This window comes from Molossus molossus, unplaced genomic scaffold (assembly GCF_014108415.1).
Source record: "Molossus molossus isolate mMolMol1 unplaced genomic scaffold, mMolMol1.p scaffold_m16_p_8, whole genome shotgun sequence".
Classification (NCBI taxonomy): Eukaryota; Metazoa; Chordata; class Mammalia; order Chiroptera; family Molossidae; genus Molossus; species Molossus molossus.
The window spans coordinates 39371712-39393343 of record NW_023425402.1 but is presented as its reverse complement, the minus strand read 5'-3'; the positions used below and the strand labels follow the sequence as shown (position 1 = coordinate 39393343).

Below are 21632 nucleotides of genomic sequence, written 5' to 3'. Positions count from 1 at the left end.
TTCATATTATACACAATAACTAACAGATTATTCCCAAGTAATGAAAAGTATATTTGAGAGTAAAACTGTGATTTGAAAGATCTAATATTTTAAAACAAGGGCACATTTACAAACATTCATAGCAACATTATTTATAACAGCCACAAAGTAGAAATGCTCATCAACTAATGAATGAAAAAATAAAATGTGATATATCCATACAATGAAATATACTCAGCAAGAAAAAAAAATAAAATACTGATTCAAGCTATAAAATAGAAGAACCTTGAAAACACTGTGCTAAGTGAAAGAAGCTAGTCACAAAGGAGCACATGTTGTATAATTCTGTGTACATGAAATGTTCAGAATATGGAAAACCAGAGAGACAGAGAAGAGACTGGTGGTTGCATAGAGCTGGGACTGGGGTTGGAGGTAAATGAGGAGTCACTGCTAATGAGTACTGGGGTTCTTTTGGGAGATGAAAATACTCTGATATTGACTATGGTGATGACTATACAACTGTCTGAATATCCTAAAACCACTGACCTGTACACTTTAAATGAGTGAACTGTGTATTATGTGCACTATATCTCAATATAGCTATTATTTTTTATGTGCTGCTTATTTTAAATAGTTCATTTAATAAACCATATATTACTAGACATACATATTTTTTTTTATCCTCACCCGAGGACATTTTTTTTGTTGTTGTTCAGGTAGAGCAGGAGGGGGGGGGGGAGAGAGAGAGAGAGAGAGAGAGAGAGAGAAAGAAACATCGACGTGAAAGGGACACATCGAGTGGCTGCCACCCGCACGACCAACCAGGGCCAGGGACAAACTGCTACCGAGGTACGTGCCCTCAGCGGGAACCGAACCCGGGTCTCCCGGGACCGCAGGCCGACGCTCTAACCGCTGAGCCAAACCGGCCAGGGCTAGACATACATATTTTTTAACAAAAGCAGAAAACAAACAGAAAGAACCTATACAGTGGTGAGATTGTAACAATGACTCATTAAAGTAAATTGGTTCTAATTCTTCCTTGCCTTTGTTGTTTTTTCTTAACAAACAGCAGGGAGTTTGTGTTCCAAACTCGCTCAAATGAGCTATGCAAAATCAAGTTCATGACAATATTCAGTTAATTAAAATGAGAATAGTCTGAAGCCTTGTGAAATCTTACAGAAACAGCAAATGTCCCAGAAGGCACACCTTGAGACATATCACTTATTGTAATTGCTAATTTTAAAGCTTAAGTGAAGATTCAAAGGACCTAACTACAGAATGTCTTCCTTTAGGGAAACTCAGTGAGTCCTCACAAAATAAATTATAAGACAGTGAATCATCTCATGACACAGTTTAAATCAATCATTGAATTTTACAATAATAAACTCAAAACAAAGCATGCAGAGAAGCAAGCAGATCTGAGTTTAGGAGCTATATCATAATTGGTGAACCATGCAGCTTTCACCAGTCCAAACTACAATGGCTACTTTGGAAAACTAAATCAAATAAACAAAGGGATGATTCAATTTAAAAAAGGAAAGTCATTTGTGATTTAAGAAAACTGACTTTCAACTTCATATGTAAACAAATACATGCCTTATAAAGTAACTAGTTTATCTTTCTGATCTGAGATACATCCACAAGTATTTCTGTGACTATATATAGTTGTTTTTTAATGTACATATGTTAGAACTATTAACTTTAATTAGAAAAGCCACACCTCTTATTTTAGAAATAAAGAGAATATTAAAGTTTATTACAAAAATCTTACGGGAATTTCTTCCATTTGGGTGCATTGTCTTCTTTCTATATAAATCATTTAAATATTGAATATCATGGTGATGCTATTCACTTGGTATTTCATAAAGTAAACAATCCAGTAATCAAATCATTATTTCTTTAACTATAGGATTAAGTTAAAAGATTATTTTAAGTTTACTCTGCAACTCTATGTGACTTTGAAAGTAATTTCTTTAATTATTTTCTTCTCTGCATTTTATTAACATTTTCTAGATGCAATGCTCTTCTACTTCTTATAATATTGGCAAATTTTGTTTAAAAGTTAGCTAGAAAGAATGAACTGGGGGATCACTTTATAAATTATATAATTGTTTAACCACTGTGCTGAACACCAGAAACTAATATAAAATAATACTGAATATCGACTGTAATTGAAAAGTAAAATTTTTAAAAAGCTAAAGAGAAAAGAATGAGCAGCTTTGATAGCAGCCAAATAACTGATTTTAATAGTGAAGTTTTAAAAGTTCCCTTTTAAAAATTCATTTCTAAGAATGCCACGGGACAAATATAAACCATAGATTTTGTTAGGTTTTCTTTTTATATGGAATACTAATTTGCATCACAAAAGACAGAACTTGTAGATAATTAAATTTACCGTATAAAATTTGTTTCCAAGTTTAACTATAAAATGCCAAGGGGCCTCCTGAAAATATAAAGAATTTCAAGAGTACAAACAAATGACTATAAAATATTCACTGTAATGTAAAAATTATATATTATTTATGTAGAAATGAAATAAACTAAAATATAAACAAAATATTGGGAGTTCAACTTAGTTTTTAGATCCACCTACATGCTTTCAAAAACAAAAAAACATTTTAAGTAGAAAGACTTAAGCAAGTTAAAAGTAAAGTGCCCTGGCCGGTTTGGCTCAGCGGTTAGAGCGTCGGCCTGTGGTCCAGAGAGACCTGGGTTCGGTTCCCGCTAAGGGCACGTACCTCGGTTGCAGTTTGTCCCCAGTCCTGGTTGGTTGTGCAGGTGGCAGCCACTCGATGTTTCCCTTTCACGTCAATGTTTCTCTCTCTCTCTCCCTCTCTCTCCTTCCCACTCAATCTGAACAAAAAATGGGAGGATGTCCTCAGGTGAGAATAAAAAAAAAAAGTAAAGAGGTAAAGAAATACATACTATGGAAACATAAACTGAAAGAAAGCTGGAATAGCTACATTCATCTTGAATAAAGTGGGCTTAAGAACAAGGAAGATTATCAAGGATAAAGAGGGACAATACATAATAAAGGGATCAAATCTCCAAGAAGGCATAAAAGTGTATGTGCCTAACAACAGGGCTTCAAAATACATATGGCAAAAACTGATAGACCTAAAAGGAGAAACAGACAAGTCCTTAATTACAGTTGGATATCAACAACCTTCTCAATAATTGATAGTATAACTATGTGGAAAATCAGCTAAGGATAAAGATGAGCCAAATACAACATCAAACAAGTTGACCTAATTGACATTCACAGAAAACGTCATCCAACAGCAGCGCTGTTGTTCTATATAATCACTTAAGACTTTTCAATAGCTTGGTTTGTCAGGTACAAAGTAGAATTAAGAATTAACATTTTTTAAATTATGAAAAAATACACAAAATGTGCAATCATAAGCATATTTAACTGTACAGTTCAGTACTGTGAAGTATATTCACATTGTTGTGAAATAGATCTCCAGAAGTTTTTAAACTTGCAAACTAAAACTCCATATCCATTAAGTAACAATTCCCTACTCCTGATAACCACCATTTACTTTCATTTTTATTTTTATTTATTTTTAGTCCTCACCCAAGCATATTTTTCTATTTATCTGCAGACAGAGTGGGAAGGAGACAGAAGGAGATGGGGAGAGAGAGAAAAACACTGATGTGAGAGAGAGACATCAACTGGTTGCTTCCCACAAGACCCCGACCAGGGCCAGGGACGAACCGCAACCTAGGTAATATGCCCTTAGCTGGAAACAAACCTGAGACTCATTGGTCCACAGGCTGACACTCTACTGCTGAGCCAAACCAGCCAAGGCCATTTACTTTCATTTTTGATGAATCTGATTACTTCAGTTAACTAAGTGGAACTATCTTTTTGTGACTGGCTTATTTCACTTTGCATAAAATCTTTCAGATTCATCCATGTTGTAGTATGTGACAGGTTTCCTTTTTTTAAAAAATTCTCACCTGAGGATATGGGTTTTTGTTTCGTTTTGAATAGACAGAAGAAGGGTGAGAGAGAGAAATAATAGCTGTGAGAAACACTGACTGGCTGCCTCCCATAGGTGCCCTGACTGGGGATCTAACCCACAACCCAGGTATGTACCCTGATGGGGAAATCAAACCTGCAACCTTTCAGTGTGCAGAATGATGCTCCAATTAACTAAGCCAGCTGGCCAGGGCCTTTTTTAAATCCTCACCCAAAATATGTTTATTTTGTTTTGTTTTTAATTGATTTTAGAGAGAAAGAACATCGATGTAAGAAAGAAATATCAACTGGATGCCTCCCATACATGCCCTGACTAGGGAGGGATCCAACCTGCAACCCAGGTATGTGCCGACTTGGAAATGGGATCTGCAACATTTCTAGTGTATGGGATGACACACTCCAACCAACTGAGCCACCCGGCCAAGACTTCTTCTTTTTTAAGGCAGAATATTACATTGTATATATTGTATACAATATACATTTTGTTTATACATCCAACCATCAAAGGACCGTTTGGGTTGCTTCCACTCTTGACTATTAGTGAATAGTGCTACTATGAACATGGTTACGCAAATAACTGAAACTCTACTTTCTTTAGATATATACCCAGAAATAGGATTGTTAGACCATATGGTAGTCTATTTTTAATTATTTTCCCCCTGTGGTGATTATGGCTTCAAACTCATTTTTAAATTTCTTTATTATTGGAAGTATTACAGATGTCCCCGCTTTTATCCCATTGACCCCCCCCCCCCCCCCAGGCCTTTACCACACTACTGTCCATGTTTTGGGTTATGCATACCTACATATAAGTTCTTTGGTTTCTCTTCCCACCACCCCCTTCCCTCTGAGATTCATCAGTCTGCTCCATGCTTCCATGGTGGTTTTGAGGAATCACCAGACTGTTTTCTGTGTTAGCTGTACCATTTTACACCCCCAGTAGCAGTACACAAGATGCCATTCGTCCATATGTTATTTTTCTTTTTTTAATAGCTTTTTTTCTTAAAAGTTGCCATCCTAGTGGGTGTGAAACGACATCTCATTTTGGTTTTGATTTATATTTCTCTGATGATTAATAATGTCCAGGATCTTTTCATATGCTTATTGGCTATCTGTATAACATTTTTGGGAGATATTTTTCCACTGATTTTTAGAGGGGAAGGAGGGAGAGAGAGAGAGAAAAACATCAATGTGAAAGAGACACATCGACAGGATGCCTCCTGCAGGACACCAACCAGGGCTGGGTATCGAACCTACAACCGAGGTACATGCCCCTGACCAGGAATCAAACCCATGACCCTTTGGTCTATGAGCCAAAGCTCTAACCACCGAGTCTAATGGGCCAGGGCGAGATAACATCTTTTGATTTAGCTATTAAGAACTTTGTTTAAACTTGTCATTTAATGACTGTTAGGTCTCAAAGGTGTCTACATCTGCAAAATTAGGCATTTAAAATCTAGGGCAGTTTCAATTGCTAGCAAATCTATGACACACTGATAATTTACTAAAATATATTCCATTACCATTAACACTTCAAAAGGAAAAAGTGTCTTTGAAAAGGGGGTAGATATTACCCCCTAATGTTAAGTAAATCTTATTGGTTGATGGTTTGTTGCATTCTTCTGTATCTTTGTTGATTTTGTTTAGTTGTTCTATCAACTGTTGAGAGAAGGGAATTAAAGTTTCCAACAATATTTGTGGATTTTTCTGTTTTTCCTTTTAGGCCTACCAGTTTTTGCTTCACATATTTCATAGGTCTATTGTATTGCACATACCCAAAAAGGACTGCAGGTCTTCTTGGTGGATTCACTCATTTATCACTATATAATGTCCCTCTCTATCCTGGTAATTAATTGTCTTTGCTCTGAAATTTACTTTATCTTATAACATAGCAACTCCTGCTCTCCATTAATATTTGCAAGCTGTATCTTTTTCCATCCTTTTCCTTTCAACTTATATATATCATTATCTTTTAAGTGAGTTCTTTTGTAGATAAGACATAGTTGGGCTATGTTATTTAATCCACTCTGCCAACAAGTTCCATGTGTTTGTAATTGTTCATTAAAGAATTTTTATGATAGATGCTTTAAAATCCTTGTTAGATAATTCTAGTTTCTGTGTCATCTTGGTGTTGAAAATCTATTGATTGTCCTTTCTCATTCAGTTTGAAATCTAAAAGGAATATTTTCCCCTCCTCTATCAAAATCTATTCTGATTCTGCAGTCATTGCTTCAGCTAGTGGCAAAATCATTTAGCAAAATCATTTAACTCAGAAAACTAGGAGTTATTTGGCACTCATTTCTATCCTTTTTAATATCCATTCAGTCAGGCTTAGAATCCTGCTAAACAACTCTACCTCTTAAAACCTTTCATTATTTCCTTTTCCCTCAAACTAAAATGACTTAATCAGGCTTCTTCTATCACCTTAAATTTCTTTTTTCTTTTATCCTCACCCGAGGACATTTTTCAATATTTTGTTCAGATAGAGTGGGAGGGAGAGAGAGAGAGAGAAACGTTGGCGTGAAAGGGACACATCGAGTGGTTGCCACCCACACAACCCAACCAGGGCTGGGGACAAACTGCAACCAAGGTACGTGTCCTTAGCGGGAACCGAACCCAGGTCTCTCCAGACTGCAGGCCAACGCTCTAACTGCTGAGCCAAACCGAATAGGGCTATTACCTTAAATTTCTTTAAATTATCTCTCATCTAGACAGCCACAATAAAAATGCTTGTCCAAATGATCTTAAGGAAACTTAATTATGACATCATTTCTCTGATCAGAACTTATTACTCTTTTTAACAATGTTTTCTTTCTCCAGTGGACTGCAACCATTAGTAGGATATAAAACCATTCAGCAGCTTTCAACTATCAGATTTTTAAAAATTGTTTTGTTTTATGAAATACGCTTGAATAAACCAGAAAGTATTGCACAGCACTAGGCACACTGACACTTAAGTTGTTTTTTTTCATATACACCATTTTATATCACAAACCAGTAAACACATACAAATTTATACATGTATAAACACACTGCACATACATGTATATGCATGTGTATACTGGGTCATGATGTAAGCTCTTCCAGGAAAGCTCCTTGGTTCCTCATATTTCCCAACCTCTAAAGAGAATGAAGCATTCTTTTTTCTACTTGGTCTTCTAGTAATGCTTTAATCCCATAGCTGTGTTGCCAACAAGACCAAAAACTTCTAACACAATACTTGGTACATAGCTGGTACTTGGTGAACATTTACTGAAAGAAATGAGTGAAATCATACTTTTGTGCTTGCTCAAGAAATTACCTAGCCTAGGATAGTAACAATGTTAAAGGCTTAAAACACTGTAAAAATAATAAAATAAGCTATCATTTAAGAACATTTAGTATGTGCCAGGTATTTTCCCTAGTGCTTAATTAACATGTATTACCTTATTTACCCTTACAACCCTTTTAGATATAATTATTCTCCCCATTTTTAAAATGAGGAACCACAGGTAGAGACATTAAATAACTTCCCACACTAAGTGGCAACAATAGAATTCAAAACCAAAGTAGTTTTGACTCTAGAAAACAAAGATACACATAATAGAACGTAAAAGATTTGATAAAAGGTTAATAGAAAATTAACTTACTTCAAATAAAAGTCTATAATAACATCATTTAAAAATTCTCCTTCACTTAAACAGTGCAGGTCCTCATTAGTAACGGAGATGCCTCCCTTGGCTGGAGGTGGTGGATATACTATCAATCTGTAACAAAATTTTTTTTAAAAAGCAAATTATCAAATATGTGTATGTGTGTATATAAATGCATACATAATTATATATATAATTGAAATGTAATAAGACAGAGAAAAAATTTAAGAGTGTTGCAAATGTAATGGAATTCTCTCACTTTTCTACAGGACCCATAAAGATGGTATGACTCTCTCCAGTTTCCTCCTCATCATCAAAAAACTGGAATTCATGTTTGCTTTTAAAGTGTATTTTAGATTCCAGGGGCACCTGGAAAAGGAAATTAAATGATCAAGTCACAAAATCAACTGGGAAAATTTTCAATAAAAAGAGCAAGCACAAGGTAAGAATGCTTTTCAATTAAAAAGGATTAAAACAATAAATCTAAAAAGTATGCATGATTTTTAAAAATTAAAACTAAGAAACAGGAAAAACTATGGTCTACTTTATTTTTTATCTCTAATTTCTGGTACTGTGATACTCTTCAATTTTTGTAACAATGGTCTCTAGTATGCATATCTAAAATCTCTACTATCCGTAAAATCCAAAGAACAGATATGTTTTTTTATTCTAGCAGTGGAGGCTACCTAAGTTCATGGCTAGGCAATCCATAGGATAAGGAACAGAGGCTGAGGGAACACAGTTCAATGAGCTCCAGTCCTCCTGAGTCAGGGAGCTAAAGGAAGAGCCTTCCATTGAAATTTGAGCCCATCGCAGCTGCCCCACGGCTCTAGCTGTTCTTTTTCCTCCGGAATTATCTTCTACAGACAATTTTGCAAAAGGAGAATCATTCCCCTTCCTTCTTCTGCTCTTTTCCTCAACTAACTGTATGAATAGTTCTCTGGTGAAGCCTTGTCAACTGTACTAAGACTGTACTTGGGATAGCCCTATATTTAACTGTATACAAGGCTGAAAGATTTTTAAGTGTTCCCAATAAATAAAGTCAGCAAAATTCAGCTGCTGTGGTGGGGGATAAATTTAGAGTAGTTAAGATATATTTATATTATTTATTATACTACATGTTATAATAGTACTGTGGCCTTTGATTCAGGTGGCTTCAGAGTTATCTACTGTATTAGTTATTCTAGAACTGGATACATATGTTGAGTGTCAGGATGGTAGGTATTCTTCATTTCCCAAGTTTTCAACCATGTATGTACATGCTACATATAAATGTACATCTGGAACCAAAATTCTGTGTGTTGATAGCAATGGCATCACTAGAAACCACCAGCAAATTTAAGAAACAGCATAATAAAAAACTAAAAAGTAGCAGTGTATGTATATATATGTTGAAGGTGAGAAAAAAAGAAAAAAAAAAAAGGAGATGAAAAGTAAAGACAAGAATAGAGTGTGGAAAGGAACTAAAAATGCTTCTAAAACCTGTGCCAAGTACTATTTGTGTCACAAGTCACCTATTTACCATTATATTTTGACACAAGACAATTATAATTTGTGTATTAAAGCAAATAACTATGAAATGGAATTTCAAAAAATCTAACTTTGGCCCAGCTGGAATGGCTCAGTTGGTTAAGTGTCACCAAAAGGCTGTGGTTTGATTCCCGGTCAGGTCACATGCCTGGGTTGCAGGTTCAATTCCTGGTCAGGGCACATACAGATGTTTCTCTCTCACATCCATGTCTATGTCCCTTTCTGTCTCTCTCTCCCCTCTCCCCCTCTCCCTCCCTCTCTCTATGTCCTTGGGTGAGGATTTAAAAAAAACAACTCTGAAATTAACAGTATTATAATACATAAAACATATTTCCCTTTAAAGCTACACACTATTTAAGATTATATTTAAAAAATTAAAAAGTATAATTACATTTTTAATTTTGTTTTCTTTTTGCACACAACTTCCTTTGATGCTTTCTTCATAGGTTCTTGTACAGGCAACAAGTCTGCTATTGGCTTCTTCAAAGGGAATTTTCACAAAAAAATTGGACACATTATTCTTTATACCAATTTCAGTAATGATACTTTCAAATACTGTATTTGCTTGAGGATCAAGGCCATTTTGAAAAATTAAAATTATATACTGTTCTTCCAAATCTGAAAAGAAAGCAATATAACTTTAAGTCCCCTCAAAAAGAGTGAATAGAAAGCTATTAGAAAAAGAGTAACAACTAGTTATTCCATTGGATCAAGACCAGTGACAGTGTTACCTGACAATGTCACTTAAGTTTTTAAGGAATCAGAACACATTACTCTAGCAGTAGTTCCAGAACAAATCTATTCATGAGTATAACTAACTTACTTCATCTAATAAGATCCAAATATATTTATAGTTTTAAACATATATCAATTAATATTTTTATCAAACATAAATAAGAAATTTCCAAGTGAACTGATAGTATCTTTAGAGAATTTAACTGTAAAAACTGCTATTCACTAATGTGCAAACTCTTGCAATTTTAACAGTAGCTATCAATTATTCATCATTAAGCTGAAAGCAGCAAATACTACTGATAAGTATTTATTTTACAACTAGTCATGATGTGCCATAAATATTAGAGGCAGAAGCAAACTGGAGAACCACATCACTTATAGAGATTAAAGACACATTCTACAAACTTGCAAACTTTCTATTCAAGCTAAGTTTCAAGGATTCCAGATTTATATGGTTGATTTACATTTAGTACCTATCAGTGCATTAAAAAAAATTATTTTATCTAACCCCTATGCTGTATACCTGAAACCAATACAAACTAATACTGAAAGTAAACTGCTATTGAAACAATTTTTAAAAAATCATTTTACTGAAATAATACAGTGTTAAAAAGTGCAGACCTTTTTTGAGTTTTAATCATTTTGAAAACTTTCTCAATGGGTAAACCTGTGTCTGTCTAATTGTCAGACCTTCCACTTTATGTGGGCCTTTCCTCATCTGTAAAATGGGGAAAGTAATATCTATCTTATGGAATAGAAATAGGAACAGGAATAGAATATCCATCTAAGGGATCTATCAAAGTGTACTCTCATTCTGCAGTGAATTCTATGTATCATTATAATCCATTTTATATAACTTACTTGTTAACTTATTTATTCCTTTACAATCATTCCAAACTTTATCCTCCATCTGCAGTTGCATACTCAGCTTCTGATAAACTGCTGGTATCGTCTGAAGAAACACTACTGGTAATTTTCGGACATTACACCATTCACATTTAGTTAAATCAGAGGTATTTAAAGTAATCCCTACAGGATCATTTTCTGGTTCTGGAGGAAAACAAATGGAAATGAAAAATGAATCAATTTTTAAAACAGCAATTCATAAATAAAGAAAAGTGTGAGAAAATACAAGTTAAAAAAACACATTTATTATGCTGTGTAAATAGTAATTTCTAGTGGGAAATGAAGAAAAATCTTTATAATTATCTTAAAGAAGCTTCTACATTTTTTCCCAAATGAAAAGAGGGTTCTAATGAAGTATAATTACAAAATTAAAGCTATGTTTTGTGATGTTACAGAATAAAATTACACTTTTAAGATATATGCCTTTTGTTGAGATATATATATGTAATAACTAATTATCTTAATGAATTCTATGAATATCATTTAATCTTTGATTCCTGTAAAGTGTTTTAGCATAAACAAAGCTTAAGTGAGTAAAAAGACATAATAGCTTACCTTCTAGCTGTATCTTGATAAAATCTAAACAAAACTAAAAAAATAAGACAAATTAATGCCAATCTAGACTTATGAAGCCATTGCTACAAACACCCTAAATGACATATGATTTGGTACTTAGACTACAGAGGGCAGAAGAACTGAATCATCTATCATGTGCTTAAATATAAAATAAGATATTCTCCCCACCCCCAAATTATCTCTCAGAAAAATAGGCTTCACCTTTTTTATTCAAGTACTGAGAACATTCTTATACTATTGATTTATTTCTCATAACTTCAAAGAAGGCTGAGAAAATATTACAATAAATATCTGAATACTGTCACCCAGATTCACTGTTAATGTCTTCCCAACACCTATTCAATCATTCTTTCTATGCACAGAGTAACTTCTCTTTTGCTAAACCAGCATAAAGGCAGAGGTTCTTTACAACATCTAAGAAAATCAAAATTAACTTCCTTCAACATACAGTTCATACTCATATTTCTCCAATTATTCAAAATTGTCCTTTACTGCAGCTTTAACTTTTCCCCAATTGATGATTCTGTCAAGAGAACATTACATTAGTCCCGTCTGAATACTGCTGTCCAGACCAGAAAGAAACCTCCCTATGTTCTTCATGACATGGCCTTTAAAAAATCCAAGCTGGGTTCTGAAAAATGACAACATCCTGGACTGCACCGCATTGGAAGGCACATGTCAGGCAGCCCCATTATCGATACAAGCTTAATCATTTGGTGAAGGCAGTTTATCAAGTCGTTTCACTGTAAAGATATATTTTCCCTTTTGTAACTAAATGGTAAGCTGTGGAGAAATACTTGAAAGCTTGTGACTATCCTATTTCTTAATAAATTTTCATCTAATGACTTTAACATCTATGGAAGATCTTGCCTAAATCAGTTATTATTGGTCTTTATAAAAATGTGACTTTGTAACTATTTTAATGTAGAGAAGACATAGCAAGCCTGATATGATACACCCTAAATTAATAATAATGTTGTTTATTTACAAAAGTTAAAAGAATCTGCCCTGGCCGGTTTGGCTCAGCGGTTAGAGCATCGGCCTGCGGTCCGGAGAGACCCGGGTTCGGTTCCCGCTAAGGGCATGTACCTCGGTTGCAGTTTGTCCCCGGCCCTGGTCGGTTGTGCGGGTGGCAGCCACTCGATGTGTCCCTTTCACATCGATGTTTCTCTCTCTCTCTCTGTTCCTCTCTCTCCCTCCCACTCTACCTGAGCAAAGAATGGAAAAATGTCCTCGAGTGAGGATGATTACAAAAAAAAAGTTAAAAGAATCAAAAAAGGAGGCAAGAACTTCAAAAAGCATTAAAAAAATAAGTTGGATCGATACACAGTGGGATGAATAGATACATGAAAAGCATATTTAGTACAATGCTAATGGCAGAATCTAGTTGGGAGTTTTATGTGTTCACCGTAAAATTCTTTCAACTATTCTGTTTGAGAATTTTCATAATGTAAAAAAGGAAGCAAGAAAATACAAAATAAATTTAGTAATTATAACAACTGCAAAGTCTAGAATGTCACTAAAATACCTTCTAAAGATCATGTTTAAAAATAAAACTTTAATTGGTTTCACTGGAAAGCAACATATTACTTGAAGACATAAGAATAGGTACACCCTAGTAGGTTTGGGTCAGTGGTTGGAGCGTCAGCCCGTGGACCAAAGTCGAGGGTTCGATTCCAGTCAAGGGCACTACCTTGGTTGTGGTTTGGTCCCTGGCCCTGGTTGGGGTCGTGCAAGAGGCAACGATACTTTTCTCTCTCCCTCTCTTCCTCCCTCCCACTCTATCTGAAGATAAATGGAAAAATATCCTCGAGTGAAGATTAAAAATAAAATAAAAAGAATACATACATACTTATAGCTTGGGAGACATTCCAACAAACATAGAAGCTGAAGTTATAGCCTTTAGAAAAGTATGTCAGAATACTCAAAAAGTAGCAATAAGGATGACATACACACTAAAGTGGAACCATTTGCCCAGCTGGTGTGGCCCAGTGGTTGAGCACTGACCCACGCACCAAGAGGTCGCCGGTTCGATTCCCAGACAGGGCCCATGCCCAGGATGTGGGCCCGATCCCCAGTGGGGGGCATGCAGGAGGCAGCTAATCGATGTTCTCTCTCATGATGTTTCTATCTCTTTCTCCCTCTCCCTTCCTCTCTCTCTAAAATCAATAAAGAAAAAAAATATTCTTTGGGAAAATCCCACGGTACAAAAAAGGTTAATAACAGATTGCAAACATCCATATTACAAGCACAACTACTTTTTGGCTGAACTATTTCATTTAGCATTTTAATTAAAAAAAAACAAAAAACCTATTATCAACACATTTTTATACTACACATACTGTCTTTTACTTTTTAATTTTTTTATCCTCACCTGAGGACATTTTTCCATTTCTTGTTCAGATAGAGTGGGAGGGAGAGAAAGAGAGAGAGAAACATCGAGTGGCCACCACCCGCACAACCAACCAGGGCCGGGACAAACTTCACCCGAGGTACATGCCCTTAGCGAGAACTGAACCCGGGTCTCTCTGGACCACAGGCCGATGCTCTAACTGCTGAACCAAACTGGCCAGGGCTATTTTTTAAAGTAAATTCAGTTCTTCTTCACTAGAACATACAAAGTAATCTATAACTTTCATGTAAAAAAATTCATTCAACTAGTTCTTGCTAGAGAGCCTTGAGATTATGCAACTTTTTTATCTTTATTGATTTTAGAGAGACGAAGGGAGGAGGAGAGAAAGAAACATTGATGAGAGAGAACATCAATCAGCCGCCTCCTGCATACCTCACACTGGGGATCAGGCCCACAACCTGGGCATGTGCCCTTACTGGGAATCGAACCAGTGACCTCTTGGTGCATGGGTCAACGCTCAACTGCTGAGCCATACCAGCCGGGCGAGACTATGCAACTTTCAACTAAATGCCTAACTTATTAGCCTTAATTATCGTATCATGGAGTTCTGAATAATGGTGCTCTGAATCATGTGGTTGGAAAAACCCAAAACCTATAGGGTATTCATTCCTAGAAATTTCTGAATTATAGAGACAAAGAATAACATTTTTGTTATCTGCCAGTACCAGGAAAGATAATCTGTATCATGAAGACTTGCAACAAAACAGAAGCTTCATAAATCCCATAAAACCCTGATATATAACAATGCTACTGGGCAATAATGACTAGTCTACATATAATTTGCTATAAATCTCTGAAGTACTTAAAGTTCTAGTTTTTAAATTGTGAGAAGCTGGAGTTTTTGATGGAAAAAAAGTGCTGGCTTTCCATATGGCTTTGACTCCTAAGAAATCAGGTCCACATTTCATTTTTTCCTATAAACAAACTTATAAACTATTTTTTCCCTTTTGATCGTATTTATTCTAGAATCATGAATCCTAGAAAATAGCTATTATTTACCATAACTTAAATAATAATAAAGCTACCTTTTAACTTTCCCAATATAATACAATGTGTTTTCTTAACACACTGTTAAGTATACATAAAGATCCTTCCTTATGTATAAAGAACAATACTAGAAGACAGAGTTTAAAAGGTTAGAAATGGATAGTCAAGCACACCAAGTTAAGGAATTATAAAATAAAGGCTTACAAAATAAGTGCAATGCTAAAGGAGGACTAATTTACTAACAATGTATAGAACATATTAGAAAGAAGAAAAATAATAAATAACAAGGCTACTTAAGGAGATTACATTAAAATTTCAAATAGAAAATACACATTTGAGCCCAGCTGGTGTGGCTCAGTGGCTGAGCATCGACCCATGTACCAAGAGGTCACCTGTTCGATATCCAGTCAGGGCACATGCCCAGGTTATGGGCCAAATCCTCAATGTGGGGCATGCAGGAGGCAACCAATTGATGTTCTCTCTCATCAATGTTTCTATTTCTCTCCCTCCTCTCTAAAATCAATAAAGAAGAAAAAAAAATTCTTTTTAAATAAAAAGAAAAAAAATGCACATTGGAGCTCTGGCCGGTTAGGCTCTGTGGTTAGAACATCAGCTCATGGACCAAAGAATCTCGGGTTTGATTCCATTCAAGGTCACATACCTCAGTTGTGGTTCAGTCCCTGGCCCTGGTTAGGGTAGTGTAGGAAGTAGCCAATAGATGTGTCTCTCTCATATTGATGTTTTTCTCTCTCTCTCTCCCTCCCTCCCTCCCTTGCACTGTGTCTGAAAATAAATGGAAATTCATCCTCAGGTGAGGATTTAAAAAGAAATGCACATTTAAATTGGATTGGTAGCATTAAAATAATTAAGAAAACAGGTATGACAGATAAAAATAAAGGACTACAAAAAGTCCTTTCAGTTTTGTGGATACTGAACTCCAGTGCCTTTTGGGTGGCTATTGTAGTCCAATAATCTATTTCTAGCAGTCTTAATGCTTCGAGACATTTTTGTACAGACTTCAAAACTTTTGGATTCTTCTTTCTGTCATTATATTCTTTTTTTTTTTTTAATCCTCACCCAAGGATATTTTTGCATTTATATTCAGATGGAGCAGGAGGGAGAGGGGGAGGAAGAGAGAAACATCGATATGAGAGACATACATTGAGTGGCTGCCACCAGCAAAACCCCAACCGAGGCCGACAAACTGCAACCGAGGTATGTGCCCTTAGTGGAAACCGAACCCAGGACTCTCTGGGTCCACGGGCCAATGCTCTAACCGCTAAGCCAAACTGACCAGGGCTGTCATTATATTATTATAATACACTTTTCATGCATTGAGCTAGCATAAGAATAAAATATTAAGATATTGGAGGGTTTTCTAACTCAGTGAAAATACTAAGTATCTTCCTACAATGAATATGTCACTACCTTGAACCCTGAATACTGAAAAAGTTTTTACTCACTGATTTTTATGGTGAGGAGTTATTTTATAATTGTTTATACGCTGTTAAATATAAAATCTTAAAATAATTTTAATATTCTATTAAATGAAATATTTTAACTTACAAATTTTAAAGTATTACGTATTATCCTTAACCACAGAATTCTGAATCTTATAATAGGTACAATGAATGCTTAAGGATGTACTTACAATTACAGGCTCTATTAATAGCCGAAAGAGTGTTCCTACTCGTATACTTCGACAGTTTAAAATGACACTGTCAAAGGAATTCTGGCAGCTTAAAGATACAGGATCAACTAAAGTTTCTTGAGAAATCACTTTGCGACGTTTTATAGGTGTGTTGATAATAGAATTACCAAACTGAAAAAGAAAAGAAAAATTCACTTAATAAGTTATTAAAACAAGGCTGTGAACTGAGTATACTTATGCAGAGAAGACCCAATATGAGAAATGTAATTATCAAAGCATAAGATTAATTTTAATTAATGAAGTGTTAAATGAAGTAAAAATTTATTGATTTTATACAATAATAAATCCTTTTATTTTACATAGTTATACATTATCTAGTTATTACTTGAAATTCAAATAGCACAGCACTGAGAAATGGTACTCTGGAAATCAGACTGCTTGGCTTCAAATCACAGCTATACCATCTTTTAATTATCTAATTTTGTAAACTTAACCATAATAACTCCTTAAGTTTTGGTTTCCTAAACTGTAAAATATGAAGAGTAAAAGTATCTACTCAAATGAGCTAATGCCTATAAGCAACTTAGCACAGTGTTTCATGCACAGTAAAATACAAGATAAGAGTTAGCTAGTTAACAGTGGTAGTGATTATAGAACTTGGGATTAAATCAAGATAATTTAGGGGTGTAATTATTTGTATCAAAAAAGGAAGCTTCTTGCCCAGGTGGTGTAGCTCAGTGGATTGAGTGTCATACCATGGACTGAGAGGTCCAGGTTTGATTACTGGTCAGGGCACATGCCCAGATTTTGGGTTTGATCCCCAGTAGGGGGCATGCAGGAGGCAGCCAATCAATGTTTCTCTCTCATATGAATGTTTCTCTCTCTCTCTCTCTAAAAAAATCAATAAAAATAAAAAACTAAAAGGATGCTTCCTGATATAATATTAAAAATATTAAACTACTTGATTTGTTAAGTAGTTTAACAAGATTAAGATTTCAGCCATGCCCTATTGCAAATTAATTATAAATGATTTTATGTAAGTATATAATTTAAATTAAAAGTAATTAAAGTTACGTTAAAAACTTTATTATTATCATCACAAGAATAAAACATCATCTCCATAAAACAAAAAATAAGAGAAGAGTCCAGCCGGTGTAGCTCAGTGGATTAAGCGTCATCCCATGGACTGAGAGGGCTTGGTCCTCAGTGGGGGGCATGCATGAGGCAGCCTATCGATGTTTCTATCTCTCCCTTCCTCTCTCTCTAAAAAAATCAATAAATCATATTTTTAAAAAATAATTAAGCTAAATAAAAAACAAGAGAAGAAAACGTCCAATGCATAGAGATAGGTACAATTCTGATTGTACCTGTAGAGACATTTCTATGATCTATGTCACAGGAAAAAATATCAAACCAAAATGTGATACATACACATACTTATTCCTTTAAACTACTCATTCAGACTTATTAACAGATTTATCATAAATATTTTCCCAGATATTAACAGCAACCTATCAGAGATTTAAAAAGTATTTTTAGCTTTAGAATTCTTTCTTCAAATGAGACATTATTTAGCTCAATAATAAGACAGATAATTTAGGAACTACTCCAGTTGAATCCATAATAGAGAGACTGAGTCTAGAACTAGGGTGGTTCATATCCTCCTCAGAGCCTCTAAGAGATCTCTGAAGAACCCCAATTGTTCAGTGTGCCAATTTGAAAATTGCTCAGCCACAAATTCTATCATATGGAAATTATTTAAGTGAAAAGCTCCCTATACTGACATCTGATTTGTTTCTGACCTTTTCTCATAATATACTATTCTCCAAGAAGTATTTTTGCAGCTAAATCCTGGTATACATAATTATTGCCAAACTGACCTCCAGCATAGTTATTTTATTAATTTACATATCCAACATTCCATTTCCCCAAACACTAGCCAAACTGAGATACTATTGTACTTTAAGGTTTTCAGCAATGACAGTTAACAAAATGTATTGTTTTAATTTCATTTTCAATACTTTATTACTATTTTGAACTATGGTGTGCTTCTATTTTTTTATTTTTAAGAAATTAAAAATATATAAAGGACCAAACTCACAGTTTCACACAGTTCACTATTTTTTCTTCATTATTTATATATCAAATTATGTTTGTTTTGCTACACTGTTTTGTACTTTTCATTTAATCAAACATATTCATCTTTTCACTCGCTATTATTGCTTGTGCTGAATGTTTAGAAAGGCATCCTTCAATATTATATTAAAATATTAATCTATATTTTTTCTTTTGTCTTCAAAATTGCTTTTTTTTAAATCCTCACCCGAGGACATTCTTCAATTTTTTGTTCAGATAGAGCAGGAGGGAGAGAGAGGAAGAGCGAGAAAGAGAGAAACATCAACGTAAAAGGAACACATCGAGTGGCTGCCACCCACACAACCCAACCAGGGCCGGGGACAAACTGTAACCTAGGTACATGCCTTTAGCGGAAACCGAACCCAGATCTCTCTGGACCTCAGGCCAATGCTCTATCTAACCACTGAGCCAAACCGGCCAGGGCCATAATTACTTTGTATTTTTAATTTCTTATGGTTCCCATCTTAACAACCAAGTATGTATGTTTTCATATTTGTATCAATACTCCTACAATCCCTGATATACATATACATGTAAACCCATATATAACTTTTTTCATCCTTACCTGAGGATTTTTAAGAGAGAGAGGAAAGCGGACAGAGAAACATTGATCAGCTACCCCCCCGCTCCCCCGCTAAATCGCCCTAACGGGAGATAAAACCCACAACCTAGTCATGTGCCCTGATTGGAAATCAAACCTGCAACCCTTCCGGTGTATGGGATGATGTTCCAACCAACTGAGCAACTTGGCCAGAGCCCCATATATAATTTTTTTATATGTGTTTAAAATTTAAGTTGTTTACAAAAATAAGAAAATATGCACATATTTCTGCATCTTGGTATACCCATTTAACAGGACCATGTAGAAATCCTAAGTCATTAATATAGCTCTAATTTTTTTTTTGTCAGTGGCTGCACAATAGTCCATCGTGTGGAGATACCATAATTTCTTTATCTATTTCCACATTAATGTGCAATGATTTTGTATGCAGTTGTATGCCAACAATAATATTTATACATATAGTCTTATGTACTGGAGAAGGATTCCTTTGAAATTGAGTCTAGGGAATGAATTACTAGGTCTTTCAGTACACAGTTAAAAAATTTTAATAGATGTTTTTACACTGCTTTCCCCAAACGTCACAACAACTTTCTTTTCCATCAGGAAATTACAAAAGTACTCTTTTCTTCATATTCTTGCCAGAAGTATATATTCATTGATTTTGTATTAATTTTGAAAGTCTATTTAGAATATGGTTATATTTTATCTTCCTTAATGGGCTCTCCCTTACTAATTTGCACTTCCTATGTGGTAGTTTATTATCTGAACTTTCTTTGTCTATTCCTTTTTTTCCTGCATTACAAATATTCCTCTCTAGATCTGTTTGTCTACTGACATAGTTTTTATCTTTTCCATCTGAACATTTTGAAAATTTTATACAGTAAAATATAATACAGTACAACAACAATGTAGTTGAATACAACCAAGTTAAAAATGACTTCTGCCCTTGCCGGTGTTTCTCAGTGGTTAGAGCCTCCGCCTGCAGGCCAATGAGTCACTGGTTTGATTCCGGTCAAGGGCACATACCTCGGTTGTCCCTGGTTGGGTTGTGTGGGAGGCAACCAGTCAATATGGCTCTATCACAGCAATGTTTCTCTCTGTCTCTCTCTCTCCCTCCCTCCCACTCTATCTAATAATAAATAGAAAAATATCCTCGGGTAAGGAATAAAAAATAAAATAAAAATAAAAATGACTTCTCCCTGTTCCAATTATACACATATAATACTTGTTTATACTTACATTTTGGTGTAACATTAAAATTGTTTCTTCTTTCTGAGTATTTTACACTTTAAGCTGCGATTTAACTGACTATTCTTCCAAATAATCTTCCCCGTGGTAGTTTAAGTCCCACTTAATGAATAATTCATCTTTTTCTCCTATTAAGACTGCCAAATTACCCTCCAAACATCCCAGAAGGGAGACATAATCTGAATAAATGTCAATAAACGTAAAATGTACCTGATCTTTCATTCTTGCTTTTCTTGGCAATGGGACTGTATTTAACTCTGAATCTGCTGGAATGCTTCTTAGTTCATGCTCTAATCTACAGGTATTTTCATTTAGTGCTGCTTCTACTTTTCCAGTGGATGGTGCTGGGGAAGAACATGCTGAATCAGCAGGTTGAGGAGATATGCTCTCTCTTCTGTTAGTCCTGTCACTGTCATCATCATCATCACTGGACAAAATGACTATAAAAAATGTTAAATACTTCATGTATTTCATTTCTGGCAGTTAAAAATATAAATATATTACCAAAATGGGGAATACACCAAATTTGCTTTGGATCTGCTCCAGATCTGAGATTAATAAAAACAAATGAAGATATAATCCACTCTATCTGGTAAAAATTTAAATTTATAAAACAATTAAAAATAAAGCATCAGAACTGACATCTTTTTTTAAACAATATACAAATGTAAAATTGATTCTGTAGTCCATCATCATTACCCACAAAGAAACATGCACCAGTTAAATGTTTAATCAGTAGGTCCATTTCAAAGTTCCAAAAAGCTAAAGTATGAAGATAATCTGTATACAAATTGTTCACAAAAGAACAAGCATTTTAAATGTGTGTGAAACTCTATGTGACCACATAATTTTATCTCTCACAGGAAATCACTAAAATCATAATTGGTCCTTGGGAGAACTTGGACCAGAGCCTAATGTTCAATTAATCTTGCTGAATGAATGAGTGTGGGCAAGAAAAGACATTATGAAGGTAATTTACTCTTATACCTTTTACTTGTTATTAAATCTTATCAAACCCATCTCTATATCATAATTCCCCAGAGCCAACCACACTGTACTTGAGTCAAAACCTAACTCTTTACTCTGGTTTATAAATGTACATAATCTGGCCCTTGCCTACTTCTCCAACTTTCTTGTATTACTTCATTTTTCCTCCTTTACGCTCCAAATTAGCCATTTACTCTGTTCCTCAAATACCACAAGCTTGTTCCTGTCTGAATTACAATTCCCCTAACACACTGCACTTTTGTTATCAACTATTAGCTTAAAAATTACTTTTTGCTTGACTA

At 34.8% G+C, this 21632-nt stretch overlaps 1 protein-coding gene across 10 annotated transcripts in view; it reads right to left on the bottom strand.

Annotated features, from left to right (window-relative positions):
* SENP6 (SUMO specific peptidase 6) overlaps window positions 1-21632 on the bottom strand; it is a 100411-nt gene that overhangs the window by 15627 nt on the left and 63152 nt on the right. For 7 of the 10 annotated variants that reach the window (XM_036248141.1, XM_036248139.1, XM_036248143.1 and 4 more), the window contains 7 exons: window positions 20554-20783; window positions 16398-16568; window positions 11326-11359; window positions 10726-10914; window positions 9521-9747; window positions 7859-7968; window positions 7597-7713 (listed from right to left, as the gene is read on the bottom strand). In XM_036248141.1, the coding sequence (XP_036104034.1) occupies window positions 7597-7713; window positions 7859-7968; window positions 9521-9747; window positions 10726-10914; window positions 11326-11359; window positions 16398-16568; window positions 20554-20783 (1078 nt within the window). The remainder of the gene's footprint in view (window positions 1-7596; window positions 7714-7858; window positions 7969-9520; window positions 9748-10725; window positions 10915-11325; window positions 11360-16397; window positions 16569-20553; window positions 20784-21632) is intronic. The other 3 variants (XM_036248144.1, XM_036248147.1, XM_036248148.1) reach the window with 2 other exon arrangements.